Below are 22,444 nucleotides of genomic sequence, written 5' to 3' on the forward strand. Positions count from 1 at the left end.
TTTCTCATAAAATTTAAACTGATCGCAATATTTCAACTTTATTAAGTTAAAAGCACAAATAGAATATAAAAATAAAGGTTTTCATTGTTGAAAAAGTTCATTTATTCTCATACATTTTGAATTTTATGCTCATAATATTATAGCTTTCTCAGGCCCAAAATTAAGACTTTTTTTCTTGTAAAACTGCCATTTCATAATCTTAGTATTATGAAGTTATTCTTGTAAAAGCGTATATTATGGTCATAATTCTATGACTTTATTCCCCAGGTATTTTTTCAGTGTGGCCCTGAACTCCTCTGCATGAATATTATCAACTGCATATACACCTTTTCTAAAAAAAAAAAAAAAAAAAAAAAAGGGGTAAAACATTGTCAATCTACAGTCAATAAGTAATATAAATACATATCATTGAAAGAAGCACGAAGATATAGTAAAGTAACAAGACGTGAACGACATCACTTTTTCCTCAGTAACCTATTGCGGTGGTATGGGTGGGTGGGGGGGGGGGGGGTTATTTAATTGAAAAGTGCGCCATCTAGAGGAGGAAGCCTTGCAGGAGCTACAGTGCATTTTACAGTATGTTTGCTCAGTGAAGAAGTAGATCCATAAAAAAATAAGGCGGTCTTTTTCCTTCTTTGAAATATCAAAACCGTTCCGACGCGCCTCTTTCACATCTCCCGGGACACACGCTGCCCGTCGAGAGAGGTGTGTGTGTGTGTGTGTGTGTCAGTACGGGGTGGGCAGCAGAAGACGTTAAGGAGAATCACACACGGTGAAGACGACCGAAATGTGCTGGCAGTGTGAAAATGATTCTACGCCGGGACCCTTAGCCTAATCCCCTCCTCCCCCGCACCTCTAGCCGCTCCCCTCCTCACTGTGATCAAATATTTGTCCCATCGCTTGGGCGCGGGGGCCGCTTTAGAGCTGTGAGTCGGCCCCCAGGCTGTTGAGCTCCTCGTGCTTCTCGCCGCCCGTGACGGCGCTCTGGCGGAAGCCGGACGCGATCTCGTCAAAAGTCCGGCCCTTGGTCTCGGGGACCTTGAAGTAGGTGAAGATGAAGAAGAAGAGCAGCAGCACGATGAAGATGACGAAGACGTAGGGGCCGCACGCCGTCTGCACACGAGACACCGCAGGGAGAACATACGGTACATTAGATGACAATCCTTGATGACTTTATAGTCACATCAATTTCCTACTCTCGTAAAGTAAGGACGATATCATCTCGCTTTCCTAAACCTAACAAACGAATGAACTCAAATGACTTGAAAAGGAGCCAAATAGCTTGACAATAAATTCATATAAAGTATTTAAGTCTTTTTTTAATTATCACTGAAATTGCAGCTTTATTCTCATAATGATGTATTTCTGGTGAAAATGAGTACTTTAGATTCTCATAATCATGACTTTCTGATTACGCATATGAACATGTGCAATTGCATTACTAACAGAGAAGATGTAAAAAACAAAAAATGCATCAAACTTCATGAAGACAAAAATAGTAACAGTACCCATCCAAACTTATTAATGTATTCATTGTGAGTCATGCCACATTATGCAATTGAATATGTGGCCTATTTTCATATAATACTCGTGATATGACCTCATTTGAGGCCACTTGTGGACTAAAGTGGACCATGTTGTACTCACAGCTAAATACTGGAAGCCCATCCCCACAATGAAGTTGGCGGTCCAGTTGGAGAAACCGGCCACGGCCATGGCCGAAGGCCTCGGCCCCTGTGAGAACAACTCGGCCACGATGAACCAGGGGATGGGACCCGGTCCGATCTCAAAGAAGGCCACGAAGGCGAAGATGGCCACGATGCTGAGGTAGGACATCCATTTGACCCGGTCCTGCGAGGGGACAGGAGAGGGGCCGTGACTTCGAGAACCGGGACTCCCTCGGCGCATTTGACCCGAGGGGGATCACGTACCAGCAGAGCCATGGCGATGGTCATCAGGAGGGCAGAACCGGCCATTCCCAGCAGCCCCAGCAGGTGGAGAGACCTGCGGCCGGCGCGCTCCACCACAAACAGCTGGAAGCAAGGAACCTTAGTTAACCAGCTGAACCCATTTTGAACTATGCCACTACCCAAAACAGCAGCACCGATGCACGAAAACCCTCAGAGGAATTGTAAACACATTTCTTCTGTGGTTTAATTGAGCGTGTTAGCTACTCTGCTAGCTAACACTTTAGATGAGCCTCATGTAAACGTGGTTTCTGTTGAATAGTCTAAACATTGAATACATGCCAGAAGTATGGTGTTGATGCTTTATGATCCTCTCTCTTTTATAGATCAGGTTTTCGACTCAACTTTTGCGAAGCATATTATCCGTTGGGCTTTCACATACCGACACCACAGTGAAAGCTGTGTTAACGACACCGGCTCCGATGGTAGCGTAGACTGGCTGCGCCACTCCGGCCTGCTCAAAGATGCTTGTGGAGTAGTAGAAGACCTGACGGGACCGCATGGAACACCACTTTCAGGTCGTGCTTAGCAATTTTCTGGAAACAAGAGAGGCGCCGTGGTAAACTCACGGCGTTGATGCCCGACAGCTGCTGGGAAAGCTGCAGCACTACGGCAACGAGGAGAGGCTGGCGGTAGAGCGGCGAGCGGAACAGCTCCAGGATGGTCACCTTCTTCTCCCGCATCATCTGCCGGCTCTCCTCCTTCATCTCTTGCATGTCGCCGCTCACGTCGTTGGTGCCCCTCAGCTTCTTCAGGACTAAAAAAAAAAAAAAAAAAAATCACAGGATTCCAATGATTAATTGATATCATAGTATTTTCCTCAAACGACATATTTAAAAATGTTTATTCTTCATTTTGATTATCTTTTGTATTTTTATACTATAGTGGATCTCCCCCAAATTACATTTTAAAATCCATCGTATAATTACAAAATCGAGTTTTTTTTTTAATACAGACTATTTAATAGATGTTTCATTGATGATATATGTATATTTATGTATTCATTTTATTTCATTCATTGGCTTTATTTTTACGTATTATAGTATTTGCCACAAATTATATTTTTAAATCCAGATTCTATTCCTATTTTTACATGTTTATTTAGGTGTTTTTTTTCATACAGTGTGCATTTTCTTAGTTTAGTTTTATTTGATTCAATATTTATTTTTATATTATAGTATTTTTTTTTATCCAGAATGTTATTTTTACCAACTGTACAATTATTGTTTGTCTTTGTCTAAAATGATTTGATTTGATTCCTTTGCGCATGTCAATATTATACTATTTGCCCTAAATGATGTTTTCAAACATACACCTCATTTTATTGTATTTCTTTTTTGTTCCATTCGTTCCAGTGTCAAATTGAATGTATTGTTCTTATTTGTTGTTCATATATTATCGTAATGTCATTTGATATGAGCAAAACTATCTTGCCGAAACAGGTTAGGCTGAACTTTCAGAACGGAAATCCGCCGTGTTTTGCGGTCCTTCTGAGGCTTGTGAGAACCTACTCGTCTTGGCTTTGTTTTCTTCGTTTTTGTTGATGAGCAGGAAACGCGGGCTCTCGTGGCAGAAAGGCAGCAGGATGCACTGCATCACCGACGGGATGAAGATGAAGCCCAGGAGGAGTGGCCAGAATTCGCCGTTGCCCATGATGGCCTCCAATCCGAACACCTGAAATCAACCAGGAGGCTCTGATGACTTTCACCTATTAAAAAATAAACGCTAACAAAGTCGCCGAAAATCGACAGTACCTGTGCAATGAGGATGCCTACGACGATACCGAGCTGGTGAAGGGTCCCCAAAGCCCCGCGAAGTGACGTGGGCGACACCTCGCCCACATACATGGGCACTAAGCCGGTGGAGAGCCCCGAGTAGTAGCCCACCACGAAGCGTCCGATGATGAGCATCTCGAAGGAGGACGCCGTCTTGGAGAAGCCCATCAAGGCTGATGAGATCAGGGCCAGGACGTTGGCAATGAACATGGCGTTTCTCCTGAGAACGTCAAATGGGCGTGTGAAAATCTAGGCTTATATATAATGAGGTTCGATTTACACTGCAAGTCCGAGTGCCCGATTCCAACGACACGCTTATATCGAACATTTTGGACATACGGGGCAATGGCGAAGCCGTCACCGAGTCGAGCTGACATACCTGCTAAACTACCAATGGATAAACCGTCCATCTTACATAACGCTAATCCTTTTCAGGCCCGTGCGGAGCTCGAAGGGCTACCCTTGTTCCGTCCTTAGTTGGAAAACGTACACGTTCCAGCTCCAGCTCTTCTCAATATATTATATTAACGTACTCCTTTTTGTCAATCTTCTTTTCAATTTTCTTGAACACTGTATTTGCTTTGTTTTACTCTGCTGTATGCAGCCGGGTCGGCATTGCGGATGAAAATCTGTTCTCAATTGGCTTACCTGGATAAATAAAGGTTGAATTTAAACAAAATCAATCAATCAAAATAGTGTTGAGTGGGTCACGGCTTAAGATCATTGAAAACATGCAAGTTGAGACTAGGCTTTCATGCAGTATATATACATTAAAGGACAGCGGATAACCCTCGATAGCTCAGTTGGTAGAGCGGAGGACTGTAGAGGTTATTGCAGAGATCCTTAGGGCGCCGGTTCGAATCCGGCTCCACGGAGTGTCTTATCTAATTAACTTGTGTTCTGGGTCCTGAGCTGTTCAAGGTTGCAAAATCAATTTTCAAATATGGCAGATGAGGGTGAATGCTGGGGGACACCCCATTTTTTTTTTTTATAGCTCTGTGACCAACATTTCCCATGACTGCTCCTGAAAAAGAAAACATTCAACAAAACAACCCTTTGATAGCTCAGTTGATCAAGCGGTGGACTGTAGAGGCAATACAGAGTGACTTCATGACTTTAAGTGTGGGCTGGTGGGATGCCAAAAAAAAAAATTCATCATCTTCAAAGGCAGAAGCCATCTGCTATATAACCTTCGATAGCTCAGCTGGCAGCGCGGAGGACTGTAGAGGTTATTGCAGAGATCCTTAGGTCGCCGGTCTTATCTGGTTAACTTGTGTTGTGGGTTCTTAGCTTTTCAAGGTTACAAAATGAATTAAGAAATATGGGAGATGAAGGTGAATGCTGGGGGACACCAAGATTTCTTATATAGCTCTGTGACAAGCATTTCCCACGACAACCCCTGACCTCGCTCCTGCCTTATATAGAGGTAGAAAAAGAAAATCCAGTGGAGGACTGTCGAGGCAATCCAGAGTTCCTTAGCTTGCTGGTCGTTGGAAAACTGAGATGTAGTGCTGTTGAGTGGCTAAATCCGATCCGATCCTATCCTATCCTATCCTATCCTTCGATAGCTCAGTTGGTAGAGCGAAGGACTGGAGAGGTTATTGCAGACATCCTTAGGTCGCTGGTTCGAATCTGGCTCAAAGGAGTCATTGATCAAATTAACATATTTGATTTTTGAGGTTATGAAAGACATTAAAAAGTAAAAAAAAAAAAGTGAATTTGAACCTTGAGGCACCTCACATTGTTTGTAGAGACACACAAAAAGCCACATATCCTTCAATAGCTCAGTTGGTAGAGCAGAAGACTGGAGTAGCTACTCAAGCAATTCAGTGGTTCTAATCCAGCAGGAAGGACTTTTGGTAAATTTGAAAAGTACTGCTCAAAATAAAAGTTAATATACACATTTATACAGTTTGAAAAGCTCGATTAAGAGCCGTCCAGTTTATTGCTGAGCAGGTAATAGATAAAGCTAATTACCCAGAATTGATCATTTGAAACACACAAGTTGCGGCAAAGCTTTCATGCGGCAGATTAAATGAATTTCAGTGTGGGACCTAAAGGTGAACCTTGTGGGATGTCAAATTTCATCTCACAGCTCTCTGATGGGCACGACCTACCTTGTACAAAGGATACTACCCCCCCCGCCCCCCCAAAAAAAAAACATCTTTCGATTTCAAATCTAACTTGAATGACCGTCTTATCCAAGTAACTTTTACAGGGGGTTCTCGATTGTCCGCCATTACGCATTTCAAAGTTATGACAGTGAACCGAGGACAACCTGTAGTTTGTTGAATGGCTAAAAGGAGGTCAAGCTATAGCTTGACACCCACAATCATGTTGTGCCAGTACCTTCCAAAGCGATTGACAAAGACACCGAGTGAAAAGGAGCCGAAGATGCCGCCGACGGAGAAGATGGCCACGGCGATGGACCAGATGGCTTTGAGGGTGTTGTCTGAAATGGGCTCCTGGTAACGCGCAACCCACGTAGCGTTGATAAAGTTCTCGATGATCTGCAGAGAAGACATAAAGATCATCAACACAACCACTGATGCAGCATTTCCTAACCTTTGTTGAGCCAAGGCACACATTACTAAGCAGTCAGCTGAGCTGATGCGGCGTGGCCAGCTGATGGCAGCACAGCGCAATTACCGCCATTTCCTGGCAAGGAGGAAGTTGGGCCCGTCAAGTGTACCACCCTCCCCCATCACGACTGTGTTGACAAACACACCCGGGCGACCGAGTGGAAGCAGTTGAATAACTCCGCGCGCACGCGTGCGTGCGTCTTTGCTTATGTCACAGCAGCGCCGCTCACGATTCCAAAATGGTCACCACGTGGCGTGTGACTTTGCCAGTATGTTTCTTGACCTCAGCTGACGTGACCGACGTCTCGTGTCACACGGGCCTCGTGTTTGCTTTCGAAGGCTGAGCGGTGTCGACTAGCGCAAACTTTTTGGGTGTGGGAGACATTGTTTTTCAAGGTCCCCCTCAACAAAACTACCACACTACAAAAGCTGCGCTTAAAAATGGAACATTTCAACTAAATTAGCTGCCAACAGAACAGTAAAAGTGACTTTTTTCTTTTTCTTCAAAGAAGTAAGCATAGCGAGCCTAAAAACAACTCCACTGATGGAACCTTGGTGCCAAGGAAACAATTTGAAGAACGTTGAGGAGCTTCATTTAGACAAAAGTAATCATTGCCTCTATATGATATAATAAACAATTTTAGGGAGGGCGTCAACTGCTTGCGGATTTTCCGTATTCGTGGCGGAGCTCGCTCGCTCCCTCTCCTCCGCCAACACCTATGGAAATATGGTATTTCTTCTCAACAACATTTACGTTATCGCCAGTCATAAAAGATCAATAAGTGAGAATACTTTAAAGATAAAAAGACAAAAAGAAAAAGAAAAAAAAAGGGTGAAATGCTCTTGCACAAAAACTGCCTGGTAAGAGGAAATATCTTGGTAGACAAAGAACATGTATTTTGCCTCGATTTGAGATATTTAATATTAGTTAGATTTGAGTTATTGCACCCATAAATGCTGTAGGAATTAAAAGTTGTCATTTGATGATATTATCCTTAGCATGATATTATTATCATTATAATAAGTCATAGTTCAATGAGGGAAGAAATCCTATTTTAACAAGTCAATCTCCAAAAATACAACTTCCTTCTTGTAATATTACATATTTTATTTGGGAAAAGTTTGAGTTTGAGAACCGCTAGCATCAGACAAGCGGGGAGGGGGAGGGGTAGGGGGAGGGGGGGGGGCCTGTGCTCTTAAGTCGGAACGCACTTATCGCCTCGCACTTGCTCCGAGATACCCGTTATCACATAGCGTCCGTCTGCTCGCGCGCTCACATCTACGCCGACGTTCCGGCTGTTGCTTTTGAAAAGACAGATCGCTCAGTGACATCCGCAAAGGTTTGAGCGACAAGCCGGCGAGAGCAACTGACGCGGCATTGGCTAAGGCTGAATGCTTTCCGCAGTTCCTCCCCGGCCCGGTTTGCGCGGGATGTAGCCTTGCATGCAAAACAGATAGCAAGCCGCCTCATTGACATGCACACATTAATGTTAGCTTACCTTGGTGCCCTAACTTTGAAAGCTGTGGATTATTTATACCTAATAGTAAATACAGGAAAGCCCTATTTTGCTCCACAGCCTCCATTTGGCTGGAGCAGTAGCACTCTGGTTTCTTGTTGCCCTCAGTCTTCTCTTGGGATAAGATTTGTCTCCTATCCTGGTGAAAGTAAATATGGAGGACCCTTATTCTCCTCCGCACTCTCCGCTCGAGTGCAACGCTGTTTTATTCTTGTCTCAGTCTCCTCTCAGGATAAAAGGTGTCTCTGTAAATACAGGAGACGCTCGTTCTCCATAGTTTCCAGTTGGGTGCAGCACTTTTCTTGTCACGGTCGCGTGGTTGCTGTTTGTTAGAATGTCTTAACTGTTGTGTTCAATGTGTGACGGATTCCACAGCTTTACAACTTACAAAGAACAATCTGAGCTGAGCCGCAACCTCCAACGGAGCTTAGAGGTGGGCATTATTCAATCCAGGAATACTAAGAGGCTCAAGTGGGCCGGAGCGCCACTCTCGGAAGCAGAGGTGAAAATTCCTCTGCCGAACTGCACGTAAACGTCCCGACCGAACCCTGGCTTGTGTTACTTTCGACGAGGACCGCGCAGGCCCGTGCAGCAACTGGCAACAGGAAGCACGACGCCTGAAAACAAGCTGTGCATTCATGCCCCCGGCTTGTCAGCGGGAGTCGTCCGTGCCGGCGGTCAGGTTGTCAGGTTGTCAAGGAGAGTGAGGAATTCACCCTCTCTAGTCAGGGGAAAAAAATCGCGGTAGTTTCGGTGTGTATTTGCCAATGTAGCGAGACGTTTTCAAAACAAACAAACAATGCTCTTGCTGACGTCTATGCATCTCGGCGATTCAAGCGTTAGCGGTTTAACAACTCTGTGATGCGCTTAAGCAGCCTTACAATGCAAAGCGAAAGTGTACTGGACAATTGCTGGCAAAAAAAAGCTTCAGTGTTTTGTTGTGGTCAAATGATATCCGCTTACTTGGTCATTAATACGACGGGATTTTTAGTGAATGTGTCGGGTGATTGTTTTTCAGCCTTCGCGTGACGAGTGTGTTTATTACAAACACACATTAACCAAAGCCCCCTCCTACTGCCGCGCGTCGCCACTCGTGCCGCCGAGATCCGTGCGGTCGAACGTGCCGTTTTCACGTGCCTACAATTCACTTCTTCAACCCATGCGGATTAACAGTCCTGGAACAGACCCCTAATGCCATTCCGCACGTGAAGTCATCCGAGGTGGGGAGGTTTTTCAGCACTAAAATGAAAGCTGATGATGATGATGATTTGACTGTCTGGATGTAAAATGTATCATTGCACTTTGAAGAGTGACGTCGTAAAGTATTCATCAGATTCAGCTTCGATAGTGCTATGTCAGGGACAGCGGAATAAATGAACACTTTTTTGTGTGTATAAATTAGTGACATGCATATACAATGTACAAGGTAGAATACCAACTTGAATCATGCAGTTTGGCAACTCAAGCAAGATGGTGCTTTTGGGATTTCCTAAAAAGCAGTGCTTTCGGAGGTGTGACGGATATCGACGGCGATACTGACAAACCATTCGACACTCACACCTAGGGACAATTGATTGACAGGACTTTGTTTGCCTTCAACGAACCTAACAGATATGTTTTTAGAACGGAACGCGGGACCTCTCAGGAGAAGCAGTGTAGAAAATGAACGAATAGCTGTGTAAAAGGCAGAGTGCCACGTAAGGGTCAAATGTGCAAGAGTACCATGCATGTGCGTGCGTGCCTGTCATTTGGTGAATCATGTCTGTGGCAACACAGCAAACAGCTGAGGATCCTGTCGAAACAAAAGGTAAATAGAAAGCCGGGCCCATCTGGCGACACAACGGAGACCTTATGTGGCCGCGGGGTGCGGCCGGCCAGACCAACGCGGTCCAACAATCCTCACACAAAAGTCACTCTCACTATACAATCTCCGGGAAATTGGCTCCTTTATTAACCTCCCTGTTGAGCAACTTCAAATGGACTCTGCAGGGGGGTAAGGTGGTTTCGTGGGTATAGGGGCTGCCTTGAGAATGTTTTCTTAATACCTGCGTCACCCTGGGAACAGGTGCCTTTTCATTTCCTGTAACAATCCTCGCGGAGCCTGCTGTCAGTCAGTCACTCCATTTTAGGGCAGCGTTTTACACAGGAATCACCCGGAGTCTGTTAATATAGATGTCCTTGGAGCTGATAAGCCTGAACGCAGTTATTATTATCCCCCTGCTAAGCCCACCCCCTTTTCCACTCTCTGGCCCTGAGCTCACCACGTAGCAGGCATGGGACAATATTGCAGACCCAAAATATTTGGGATTTGTCTTACTTGAACATCCAATGATCCTCCATCTTATCCTGACTAGATTGGCGGGTGAGCTGTAGCCTAGCCAAGCAAACTCTGGGGAGAGAGGCAGGGAACATGTAGACAAACAACAACTTTATCATATTCTTACCTTCTGAGGCGCATTGATGACACCCGTGTTGTATCCGAACTGCAGGGAGCCAATCACGGCGGTCCCAACACACAGCATCAACGGGAAAGTTATTTGCTGCACAGGGAGAGAAACACGAAATAATGTCAGTGCTTCAATGGGTTCCAACTAAGAATCATTATATATTCGTGCGTCCATAATTTGAAACCGTTTTCGGGTGTCTTAAAGGGGACATTCCACGTTCTGGGTAAATCAACCAACGGTGGCTTTGCATAAGCGCCATTCAATTGCATTCTGGACAAGGAGGGGTGAGTCTCACAGTCTCCAATAAAACACAAAACAGAAAAGAAAGTGAGGTGGCTTATAGTAGAGCGGTCGGCGATAGAATTGAACCAGGGACCTTCTTGCTGGAAAGCAATGGTGCTAACCACTGAGAATTCAATCGACACAGGAAAATGTGAAGATCTCCACAACGTCTTCGATCCTCAATGGCTGATCAAAACCAGCATAATGAACACACGAGTGGAGAAAGCATTCCAAACAGCAATAAGTAAAGAAACGTGTCCAGCACATATACGTTTATCGCAAACTGAGAAGCGTAAACAACTCAAGGGTGAATCACCAGAAGCCTATACTACAGTATACAGATATATGTTATTGGCTTCTTAAGCCCCCATAGAGCCGACCGAGCGGATTAGACAATATTGTCCTCATACCGCAAACTTAATACACCAGAGTGGAGCGCGTTCATTTCTTCATGTCGGACTGGCAAGCAACCGCTTCGGGCACAACCCGTCACAGTCACATATCGGGCCGCTGGGATTTCACGCTGTGCTAGCAATTTCTAGGCAAAAGGTTGCATAGATTTTTCGACTGCAAATCGTGTTCGGACTCATGGCGGGCTGCTGCAGCATATTATATTTCTGTTAGGAGAAAGGATCGGTTGCCAATCGACAACAGGGTACAGAGAGACAGAAAATCATATTCACAACGACAACCCCAATTCCAATCAAGTTGGGACGTTGTGTTCAACATAAATAAAACAATCATGTTCAACCTATATTTAATTGAATACACTACAAATACAAGATATTTCATGTTCAAACTGATAAACTTTATTGTTTTTTGAAGCAAAATAATCATGAACTTAGAATTTGATGGCTGCAACGTCTTCCAAAAAAGCTGGGAGAGGCTCATGTTTCCCACTGTGTTACATCACCTTTTCTTTTAACAACATTCAATAAACATTGGGGAACTGAGGACACAAATTGTTGAACCTTTGTAAGTGGAATTCTTTCCCATTCTTAGTTTTGATGTACAGCTTCAGCTGTTCAACAGTCCGGGGTCTCCGTTGTCGTATTTTACACTGCATAGTGCGCCACACATTTTCAATGGGAGACAGGTCCGGACTGCAGGCAGGCCAGTCTAGTACCCGCACTCTTTTCCTACGAAGCCACGCTGTTGTAACACGTGCAGAATGTGGTTTGGCATTGTCTTGCTGAAATAAGCGGGGCGTCCATGAAAAAGACGTTGCTTGGATGGCAGCATATGTTTCTCCAAAACCTGTATGTACCCTTCAGCATTAATGGTGCCTTCACAGATGTGTAAGTTACCCATGCCATGGGCACTAACACAGCCCCATACCATCACAGATGCTGGCTTTTGAACTTTGCGTCCATAACAGTCCGGATGGTTCTTTTCCTCATTGGCCCGGAGGACACGACGTCCACAATTTCCAAAAACAATTTGTAATGTGGACTCTTTCGGACCACGGAACACATTTTTCCGCTTTTCATCAGTCCTTATTAGATGAGCTCGGGCCCAGAGAAGCCGGCGGCGTTTCTGCGTGTTGTTGATAAATGGCTTTTGCTTTGCATAGTCGAGTTTCAAGTTGCACGTCCGGATGTAGTGCCGAACTGTATTGACTGACATTGGTTTTCTGAAGTGTTCCTGACCCCATGTGAGGATATCCTTTACACATTGGTTGTCGGTTTTTGATGCAGTGCCGCTCGAGGGATCAAAGGTCACGTTGGTTCAATGTTGGTTTTCGGCCTTGCTGCTTACGTGCAGTGATTTCTCCAGATTCTCTGAACCTTTTGATGATATTATGGACCGTAGATGATGAAATCCCTAAATTCCTTGCAATTGTACGTTGAGGAACGTTGTCCTTAAACTGTTTGACTGTTTTCTCACGCGCTTGTTCACAAAGAGGTGAACCTCGCCCCATCTTTGCTTGTGAATGACTGAACAATTCAGGGAAGCTCCTTTTATACCCAATCGTGGCACCCACTTGTTCCCAATTAGTCTGTTCACCTGTGGGATGTTGCAAACAGGTGTTTCTTTTTTGTCCCAGCTTTTTTGGAACGTGTTGCAGCCATTAAATTCTAAATGAATGATTATTTGCTAAAAACAATCAAGTTTATCAGTTTGAACATTAAATGTCTTTTCTTTGTAGTGTATTTAATTAAATATAGGTTGAACATGATTTGCCAATCTTTGTATTCTGTTTAACACAACGTCCCGACTTCATTGGAATTGGGGTTGTGTGATCACTGAGCAGGAATTGAGCTAACGCCGGCTGCATGAAAGTCAGCTATGTGTTCCACAACACCAGCGTTATGTGTAAATAGCATGCTATAACACTCCAAACCTGTAGATGGAAGCATTTTCAACGACATCCCCAATCCATACTCGTGTTCACCTTCGATTACAGGGGACATACATGTTTTTGTGGTGCCACACGGTACACAATAAACTAGTTTACGCAGTGGCGTAAGAACATGTCATCTCTGGATTAGTTACCTCCGTACTTCCTGTTTCATTGGATTGTTTTATACTTTGTAAGTCAAAAAGCTCAACTGCCTAAGTGCTTTTTAACGTTTTCTGGAAACAAGAAAAAAGCAAATTCGAAAACCAACGCAAGTCCAGTCCAGTCCAGTCAATGACCTGGATGACAAAGAATCTACACAAAGAAAAAACGAAATTTTTAGCAGGCACATTCGTATTTATTATTGATATTGTGACAGTAAGTTAAAAATGACTAATAGCAATTATGCTATTAGGCTAAGGATTTATGGCCTAGAAGAGGACCGCTGTGTGTTCAATGGGACGGTCTAGCCATCCATCCATTTTCTGAGCCGCTTCTCCTCACCTTTCAGTATCGGATGCTGTGAAGAAAAGTAGCGATACATTCCACAAAAAACAGCTAACAACGACCAGGTTTAAAAGGAGCCTTGAAATCGGTGGCTTATGACATCTCCATCCAGAAGCCGCCTCCTGAATTACGTTCCTGAGTAAACTAAACTAACTAAAAGGAACCTAGATACTTTGAAGGAGCAATTATTGTGACAGTGGCAGTCTGCGTGACACGTTTTTGCGAGGGAAGAAGGCTAAAAAGCCAGCCCGCACTGTGACGTGCGCTATGCAAAATTAAAGCCACTCCGGGCCGGCCTTCCCAGATACGTAGTCTGTGTCAACGAGCGCACGACAGCCTTGAAAAATCGAGCACCTTTACCTTTTACCTACATACCAAGACGCTGGGGCCTGTTTAAAGTAGTCCGACATGCTGTAAACACGGTTCTCTCAGACGCAATCATCTGCAGAGGAAATGGAAGCTTTCTTGGCAATATAAGGGAACAGATTGCATACATTGCCCAGTGGATGAAGGTAATACCGGCAATCTAGCCTGCGCTTAATTTGAAGCCCAATGCGTTTCCTGTAAATGCCACACAGGAGGCAGCGAGTGGAAGGTTCCTACTCCTTTGTGTACATGTACACACGGCGGCACCATATTTGTGGCACTTCATTGTTCAGGAAACAATGAAGTCACACCCTACGTGCCATTTTATCATCCTCGTCCGGCAAAAAAGGAAGACGATGTGTGCATTCATTACGGAAAACTGCCCAAACATGCTTCACTTTACTGAGGCGGAAAACAGAGCTAACATTGATGTTTTACCTCCTAGTTTAGTTGCGGTTTCCACTTTTGTACAACTGCTATCAGCTAACACGATGAGCCTTTGATTAGATGGAAATGGCGTAAGAGAAAATACAGATGGATATTTTGGATTGTGGCTGATGATGGGTTGGCTGAACATACGCGATATGGAAGACAAAACAATTGGCTTCAGTCAATAATCGCTTCAGGAATCCGGCATCTTGTAAATAAAGGTACGTGGAAGCCGATGTGTTGTGAATGTGTAATGTTCACCATGTGGTGTACTTTGGGTTTGAATGTTTTTTATGACGAGTCTTGACTGGGAAATACAAAGCATGTGTGTTAACACAGGTTGTTAATGCTCAGCTCCCTACAGAGGCTCGACTTCAGCTGCAAAGGATCCACACACGTGCAATTGTCAAACCAAATAAAAGCCACGCCACACAGCCAATCCTTCAAATGATCACCAAACTCGGGTGGCTACATGAGATGAAGTAAGCGAAAACGCTTCACTGTTTAGCATCCCCCATGCGTCTAGAATATCTGCTTCCAAATGGAGTTCAATTGGGCGTTCATACATTTGTATATTTGTTTCATTTGTAGCAGTCCGTCAAAGTACGCACCTTGGAATTTGCGTATAATGCCTTCCTCTCCAATTTCAGGCATGGATCTTTGAGACATTCTTGCGCATCCCGTTACGATAGACAGATCCACCATTTTTGTGTGCGTGAATCAGTGACACAGGGAGCCACTGAGGGAGTCATAAACGATTCAAACCAAAAAGGCAGACTTTCTGTTCATTTTCAAAGATGGATCCTTCAGACGTTTCCGTGTGTTGTGTTATGATTGACACGTCCACTGAATTTAGTATCCTTTGGTGCAACAGGTGCCGTGGGTGGGGGGCGGGGGACTCATTTTTTTTCCTACTTTCAAGAGGGTGCTCAGAAAACCTCAGAAGAAACATTTCACCCTCAAATTCTCACAATTTATAGATGATAAACATTTGTTTGATGAAATGGCTCCTGAGAGAAAACGGTCCCACACTGCTTTATTCGATTGAGAGAGTTTTCAATTTCATACATCTTGTTGCAGCTGACACTTGTAAAATGTTGGTTTCAAATAATATTCATCTCAGCACACCCAGGAAACTTAAGCTCCGTCTTTGTATGACGACAGGGCTGATAGGAGCTAATTAGTAGTGCACTCAAAAAGCGAATAGTGATGACAGCGGCTTCGATTGCGCTTCAGCTCAGCCGGGTGCTCCCGTAAGCCGTGCCGACGAGGACTCCATCACGTCCCACCGCGGGGGCGCCACCTCCGCAGTCTCAGCTTACACATCTGTGGGGAATTCAATATGCGATCCAGTGCAACTTCACTAAGCTCTACAGAAATCCTCCTGACCTCCAATTTCCAAACACTCTTGTTCGATTTGGCATGTGGCTAAAGCCTTCATCAGCTTGCCGATTTATGCCCAATTTTAACTACACCCAAAAAAACATGATTTACACGTGGTTATCACTTTTGTCCACTCTTTCTTAGTAGCTGATTCAAAACAATCTAATCTCGATTCAGAGAGGTCAGAAAAGTGTACAAGGGATGTTTTAGTGTATGCACGAGCAAAACAACATGTTTTACAAGGCCATTTTTTGTAAGGCGTATCTCCATCGGTTGCTGGAAATTGGAAATTCTTTAAAACACATAGTTCCCCTTCAGACAGCCTCTTCTCCATTGACTCATCCATGCAGACGTTTAAAGACTGGTGACTAAAGTGTTTGCGGTTACTTTGTTTCAATAAACCAAGCACTATATAATATTGTACTTTATAAAAACATACAGTAATGATTGAATTAAAAATAATCAAACCGTTTTTGTCACACTTTGCATCAATTGAGAGGCCATTGTGCTGCTACACGCCTTGGCCACCTGGGGGCAGTATAAGACAAACAGACGGATATACTGTACACGGACGTCTGTACAGTATAGCTGTCTCAGCTCCCACCTCAGAGCCTCACAGAAGATAAAGAATATATCACTGTGAGTACTGTTATATTGAATGTCGAAATGTGCTGCTGCACCGTTTGTGTTCAAATATCCAAACGAAGGTGTTTGCATAACCAGGTCGCTACATTTCACCTCGACACTATGAATTACAGCGTTCCCTCACCACTTCGCACTTCACGTTTTGCGGCTTCAGTGCTTTGCGGGTTTTTCCCAAAATAGTCATCCAAAAAAAACTAATTCATCCAAAAATACAAATGAAAACAAATACAGCCACATCAGCAGCCATATTGCGGAAAGATGCCTTGTTTAATGTTGATGCACGAGAGAGAAGGTTTCCTTGCATGCAAAACAAAGAGATGAGTTGACTCAGAGGCTTTGTACATGCCTGTACTGTACTGTACATGCCACGGGCACTCATACAAGGCGCGTGATTGGTTCACAGCCTCACCCAGCATCTTCCCTCGTTGTGTCTCGCCAGCCTCGTCCACGCGGTTAACTTTTTTTGTTTAAGCGGTAACATTTTTGGATTAGTTAAGCCCTGACAATGCCGCCTAAGCGCTGTGCCCCTGCGAAAGCTTCCTAGAAGATGATGATGATGACCATCAGCGAAAAAGGGAAACTTTTAGATAGGATCAAAGAGGGCAGAAGTTATCCATCTGTGGCATGCCATTATGACGTGAATGTATCTACAGTGCGATACGTTAAGAAAGAGGAAGCAAACATCCGCAAAACTGCTTCAACAAGGAAGCGAAACGTGTGGTAACTGCACGTAATAAGAGTCCTCTTGTACAGGGGAATTTTGAAGCAAAAGAAAAAACAAAGACAACAAGTACCCATCACCATGTTTTTCTCCAAGGTAAAACCCCAGCGACACCATCAGCGCCTCCAGCAGAAGAGTCTCCGAGTGAACGTAAAGCCTCTACGAGTCAGGTGAGAGCCTCTCCTCCGCCACCACCGCCGCAATGTTGATGAATATGAATTACTGTATAAGGTTTTAGAATTAAAAAATGAAGTAAATGTGTGTACTGTTGTAATCTTTGTCTCAAATATGTAAAGTATCAATACAGTTGACATATTTTAAACATTTTGGTACCCACATACACATACACGAAAATTCCTGGGGGGGGTCAAATCCTACGTCGCGGTTTTTCACCTTTCGCGGGGTGGTTCTGGTCCCCATTAACCGCGAAAAACAAGGGATCACTGTATACTGATTTCAGTGTCAAATATCAACGCCTTTTAGTGGACACATCTTGTCTTGCCCTACTACTTATTGTTACAAGGTAAGAAGATTACAAACAGCTCCAGTTCATCACGGGTAGTCCTTATTATGTGCCAGCATGTCTTTCGTGTCAACATTTAATTGCAGATGATCACTTCCTGTCTCTTCTTCTTGAGAACAGAGCACCCATAATGCCGTGGAATGTAATTTGTGTGCAATAGTGTGCTAAACATTTCCTGGTAATCCTAGTTATGATTAAAATTTCTTCAAACAGTACGGAACAATGAGCTAGTTTGACCTGAGTATAATGTCTCTGGGGGAGGTGATAAACTTGCAAAGCATTTATGATCCAACTTAAGTTTGTCTATGTATATTCAAAAGGTGATTTAATACCACATCATGCCAGACAGTCACATGTAGGGCCAATAAAAAAAAAATAAAAAAAGCTGAGCTCTTTGCTAAGCGTCGCTAAAGCAAACACCACGACCTTGGTGACAGAGCTCATCTTAAAATAAATCTTGTGTGTGTGTGACACATCAGGGGGTCCTTCATGTACTCTGATTATGTGCAGACGTCGTGGGTAATTTCACTTGAGTGCTTGTTCATTCTAGAACAGATCCGTCTCGTTAGAAGTGCAAAAACAATCACAAAGGAAGGTGGCACTTCAAATAGGAGGCGTCGGCTTTGGAGGCTTTGCCATCATGTGCGGTGGTTTGAGAAAACGTGAGCCGCTGAGCCCGATATTACATGAGCTTCTCATCCAAATAAGCCGAGTTAACAGTTCGCTTGACCCCAATTAGAGTTTTACTCTTTGCAAAAGTGGGAACACAAACAAAACATTGTTCAGAGTTAAGCCGGGGCGGTTGCAACGTGCGGCTCATTAACTGCGGTTGCCGTGTCAGGTGTAGGAGTGTCACACGTTGAATGATATTGGCGGAACACACCTCAGTGCAACGACAGGTGCCGAGTCGGCATGTTACGAGTCTTGCCAAAACCAGCCTGAAATCAACGTACCAGTGTACAATTACAGTTGTGACATCAACATTAACTTTCCCGTGTGGCAGAAACGAGATCTGCAAAGAAGCCAAAATAAATTCAATTGCAGACGGACGCAGCCAGTACATTTATTACAGCCGCTGAAAACATTGCCAGAAATGACAAAGGATCGTCTGTAAATTTGAAGAGACTTTAGATGTGTTATTGTGTAATGTACATATAACATGATGTATGAGTGAGCTGAATGGGAGTTAGCGGTGTTTCACCTAAAATGGTCATCGCTAGCGCGAGAATGCAAATCACGATTACTTAACCATTTACCCGTCTCAAATTCTTTACATACACTCAGTACCAACATATGAAGCTTAGGGATTGAAGTCCATCACTCATACATGAGAAGAAAATACGTGTTAGTAGTTTTTTTTTTAAAAACGAAACTTGTTTTCATATTTAATACCAATTATTCTTCGATTATTCAATTCATATAAGAATCGATTCTAAAAAGATTCGATGGTGACAGCCCTACATTTCTGCAATTTGTGGAGTGTGAAAATGTACAGCTGCTCCTTGTTGGACTGAAGTGTGGAGACTGGGACCGGAGATTCCCATCACGTCTGCACCAAACATGTCAGGCTGATGGGGAACCGTGTGGCGAGAGTACAAGGCCCTCGCAGGGGCAAAGTGCAGAAGACTAAAGCAACAAACGGTTAAGGAAACATTTAGGGGCCACCAAAAAAGCTGATTTTTGGTGTCTCATCGCATTTCCTGTCGAGAGTAGGAGCAGAGCTGTGACAAGCTGCACTATAAGTCAGAGACGGTATTATCAGACACCAGATAAAGTCCTGTTTAGTTTCACAACAGTGGGACAAACACAACTTTGGCGAGTATAAATAAGGCCTGATACCTTTCTATTGGACCATTTGGATTCATTCAACAAAAGCTTTCAGACAACAACCAACTTTTTAGCACTGAGGTTGTTTTCAATGCCGATGGGTGTTTGGTGACCTGGTACAAACATCCACCATGTATATTTCTACATAACTTTAACGATGGGTAGTGCTGAGATCTGAAAAGACAAAATTCCAAATTAGGTTTGTTCTACTTTATGTGAACTGTTGTAATGATACACCTCACGACTCAACTACAGTATTTCACTGCAAGCTGTTCTGTTTAAGTAAACACACTTGTTTTGCCACTGGTTTAGATGCATTTCCTCTGCTTATAAAACTGCTCCCCGGGAACAATTTATATTGAAGCACCAATAACATTGCCTCAGTCAATGTAAAGTTACTTTTTAATCATCACTATCACAGCAGCAATATTTACATTGTAATTTTTCATTTTTGTTCTTTGTACTGCATGTTCGGAGTAAAAATCCATGTTAATTTAAATGCTGGGTGGGCCGAATTAAAGAACGGAGCAGGCAGTATGAGGCCCGTGGGCCATACCTTCCCCACCCTTAACATAGATACATGTTTTTCTGTTCAATTGATCTCATTATTAATATATAGCCATATCTTTTCAGTATCAATGATTGTTTACTTTCTAAAAAAAAAAAAAAAAGTTAGGAAAAGAAATAGGTAGACCATGCTGAATGAATCCCACATTTGATTGTGTCGAATCTGAGAAAAAAATGGCCTTGCTAGTACACATAATGAACAAATAAAAATATATTAAAGTGGAAGAAAAAGTCAGATAGGAACATTTTGTACGCTGAAAGGTCATACAATACATTCCAAAACGATTCTCGACAGCGCAGTGCCGAGAACGACGCTACAGTTGCGTTGCATCACAATAATAGAAGCGTCGGGTCCTCGGCGTAGGCGAACTGCATCATGGGTAATGAATGCGGCGTACTCACTGAACTCTCTCACCGCACAACGCATACTTTGCAACAACAAGCAGCAAAAGAACAAGTTTGACAGAAGTTACCTTTCCAGACTCCATGGCAGCGTCAGTAAGGCAACGGTGTCTCCTTGTTATTGTTTGTCAGCTTCTTCTTCTTGGTTGAAGTTGAGAGGAATGATGGCAAAACGTCCTCGTCGCCGCTGTTTTAAACGTCAAGGTGGGAAAACGTCTCTTTCATGTCTAACGATAATGTTGTTTCTCCGAAAAAGTCCCCTCCCTTGTCTTTTTCTTACTTTTTCCCCCCCTCCTAATTTAAAAGTCAAAACCTTCGCGACGTCGTTCCAGCTCCCTTTCGCCTCGTTTTTCTTTGTTTTTTTGTCGCGTAGCTTCCTGGTTGGAATTTAAAAAAAAACAACAAAAAAAAAAAAACCAAAACCGCTGACTTGTTTTGGTAGTGCTCCTGCTTCGTTCTCTTTTCGCGGAGCCCCGAGAAAGCGACTCGTTCTACTGCGGAGCCGGTTGCGGTTCATATATGTCGCGGAGATGACGCAATGTGCTGGGAAAGGGGCGGGCCGTCCGTCCGAACAACGAGCCAATAGCATTCAGGCCCATTTCTATGGCCAAGCCTTCTTAAAATTGAACAGTTACACTGGGTATGTGTTGCAGATATCCGTCATCAATTCAATTTGGCCCAGTCAAAAAGAACCTTAGCGATATCCGCTATTCATTATTTATTATCTATTCATTACATTTCAGACAAATTACCTCACTTTTTTCCATTCGTGTGTGTGGAATTGGTTGTTACGGATATCTACTTCAAGATATTCATTCACCTCAATTCAAGATATCTACATGTCCCTATTCGGGTATTTGAAATCAAGTGTTAACTTGACGAAATGAATAAATAGTTATCTGTAACTGGAATTATGACTGGTTCAAATCAAATTGTAGATATCTTAAACTGGAGTCACAGATATCCACAATTCCATTGCAGATCTCTGTAATTCACTAGCGAACATTTGTGGCCAACAATAGTTGATATCTGTAATGACAAACCTATCAGAATTGAACTCATTTGTCCAAGGTGAAATAATGTTGCAGGTATCAATTATCATCATCGTCATCGAATTCATTTTGGACCATGCAAAACTCAATTACAGATTTCCCTATCGGTCGTATTGACTAGTCACAATTACTTTGCAGATAGTATGAATATAAAAAATCCAGCTATTCAAAATGTAATTCCGGCTAGTCAGAAAGTTGATGTTGATATCTATAATGTTAATTCCGGATAGTTAAACGTAGCTTTTAAATGTTAGGAGGGCTCGTCATACGTTTCGAAGCACAAAGAATCCTGCCCCGCCCCCACCTCCCTCTCTCAAAAAGGATCTGCACAACTGAAATATGAATTCATATGCCAAAAGATTCACTTGCAAGTCACGCGATGTGGCTTTTATCCCTCCGAAGAATAACATTGTGGCTCCTTTCGTGATCGACACATTTCGGCTCAGGAGACAACTCCAGCGGCGCCTTGAGATACGAGCCATCGTTCGGGTGATGAGTTTTGCTTTGACTTGCGAGCAAATATTGGAGATACGAGTCAGCTCAACTAACTTTACAACAAGCAACAGTTTGGCAGATAGTGAACAATTCTTCCCAAAAAATAGGCTTCAAGCTGTTTAAATCCACTCCCAGTTGAAGTTTATTGTCAAATCTAACAAAAAACTAGCAGTGTGACAAGTGGCTGCCATCTTGGTTGAATTTTCTAAAAAAACAAAACATGGAATGAGCACTTCAAACGCCTCTCAAATCCTCCATCCATAACAAATAAATTCATGAAAAAACAGTTTTGGACCTATTATGCTGTCCACACTGTCGAGCAAATTTGTTGAGAAATAATGACGTTTTATTGTTTTACTCAACTGTGAGCAGATTTTCTGTCGGTGATGTCACACAAAAATGTTCATTTTTTTTCGGACACAAACAACTGAATTTCTCAGGAAACCATCATCTGATTTTCAAAATTCTTCTCTGATACAAAGGAAACAACGAACAAGACGAACATGAAAATGAGGTAGTAATTGGCCTTAATTAAGGAGGTTTTTTTTTAACAAGATGTCATGAAAAAGCCAAAGAAAAAGCAAAACCCATGTGTGGTGTTCATCCTTGGTGGGTT

General features: G+C 43.3%; 1 protein-coding gene and 2 non-coding genes across 4 annotated transcripts; 2 read left to right on the plus strand and 1 right to left on the minus strand.

The window, feature by feature from the left end:
- Positions 1-344: 344 nt before the first annotated feature.
- Positions 345-20,784, minus strand: slc2a1b (solute carrier family 2 member 1b). 2 transcript variants are annotated; one of them, XM_061784010.1, is made up of 10 exons: positions 20,353-20,784; positions 10,286-10,381; positions 6,092-6,252; positions 3,722-3,962; positions 3,479-3,641; positions 2,537-2,724; positions 2,350-2,454; positions 1,932-2,033; positions 1,648-1,851; positions 345-1,113 (listed from the first exon to the last, which is right to left on the minus strand). In XM_061784010.1, exons 1-10 carry the CDS (start codon positions 20,365-20,367, stop codon positions 919-921), a joined length of 1,470 nt encoding a protein of 489 aa, XP_061639994.1. In that variant the 5' UTR covers positions 20,368-20,784; the 3' UTR covers positions 345-918. The 2 variants fall into 2 exon arrangements, with proteins under 2 accessions (XP_061639994.1, XP_061639995.1); XM_061784011.1 differs by lacking the exon at positions 20,353-20,784 and having other exon boundaries at positions 10,159-10,299.
- Positions 4,531-4,617, plus strand: trnay-gua (transfer RNA tyrosine (anticodon GUA)). Its single transcript is given in 2 exon segments — positions 4,531-4,567; positions 4,582-4,617. It is a non-coding gene; the product is annotated as a tRNA-Tyr (tRNA).
- trnas-gga (transfer RNA serine (anticodon GGA)) lies at positions 5,301-5,387 on the plus strand. Its single transcript is given in 2 exon segments — positions 5,301-5,337; positions 5,352-5,387. It is a non-coding gene; the product is annotated as a tRNA-Ser (tRNA).
- Positions 20,785-22,444: the final 1,660 nt, after the last annotated feature.

Source organism: Phyllopteryx taeniolatus, chromosome 9 (assembly GCF_024500385.1).
Source record: "Phyllopteryx taeniolatus isolate TA_2022b chromosome 9, UOR_Ptae_1.2, whole genome shotgun sequence".
Taxonomy (NCBI): Eukaryota; Metazoa; Chordata; class Actinopteri; order Syngnathiformes; family Syngnathidae; genus Phyllopteryx; species Phyllopteryx taeniolatus.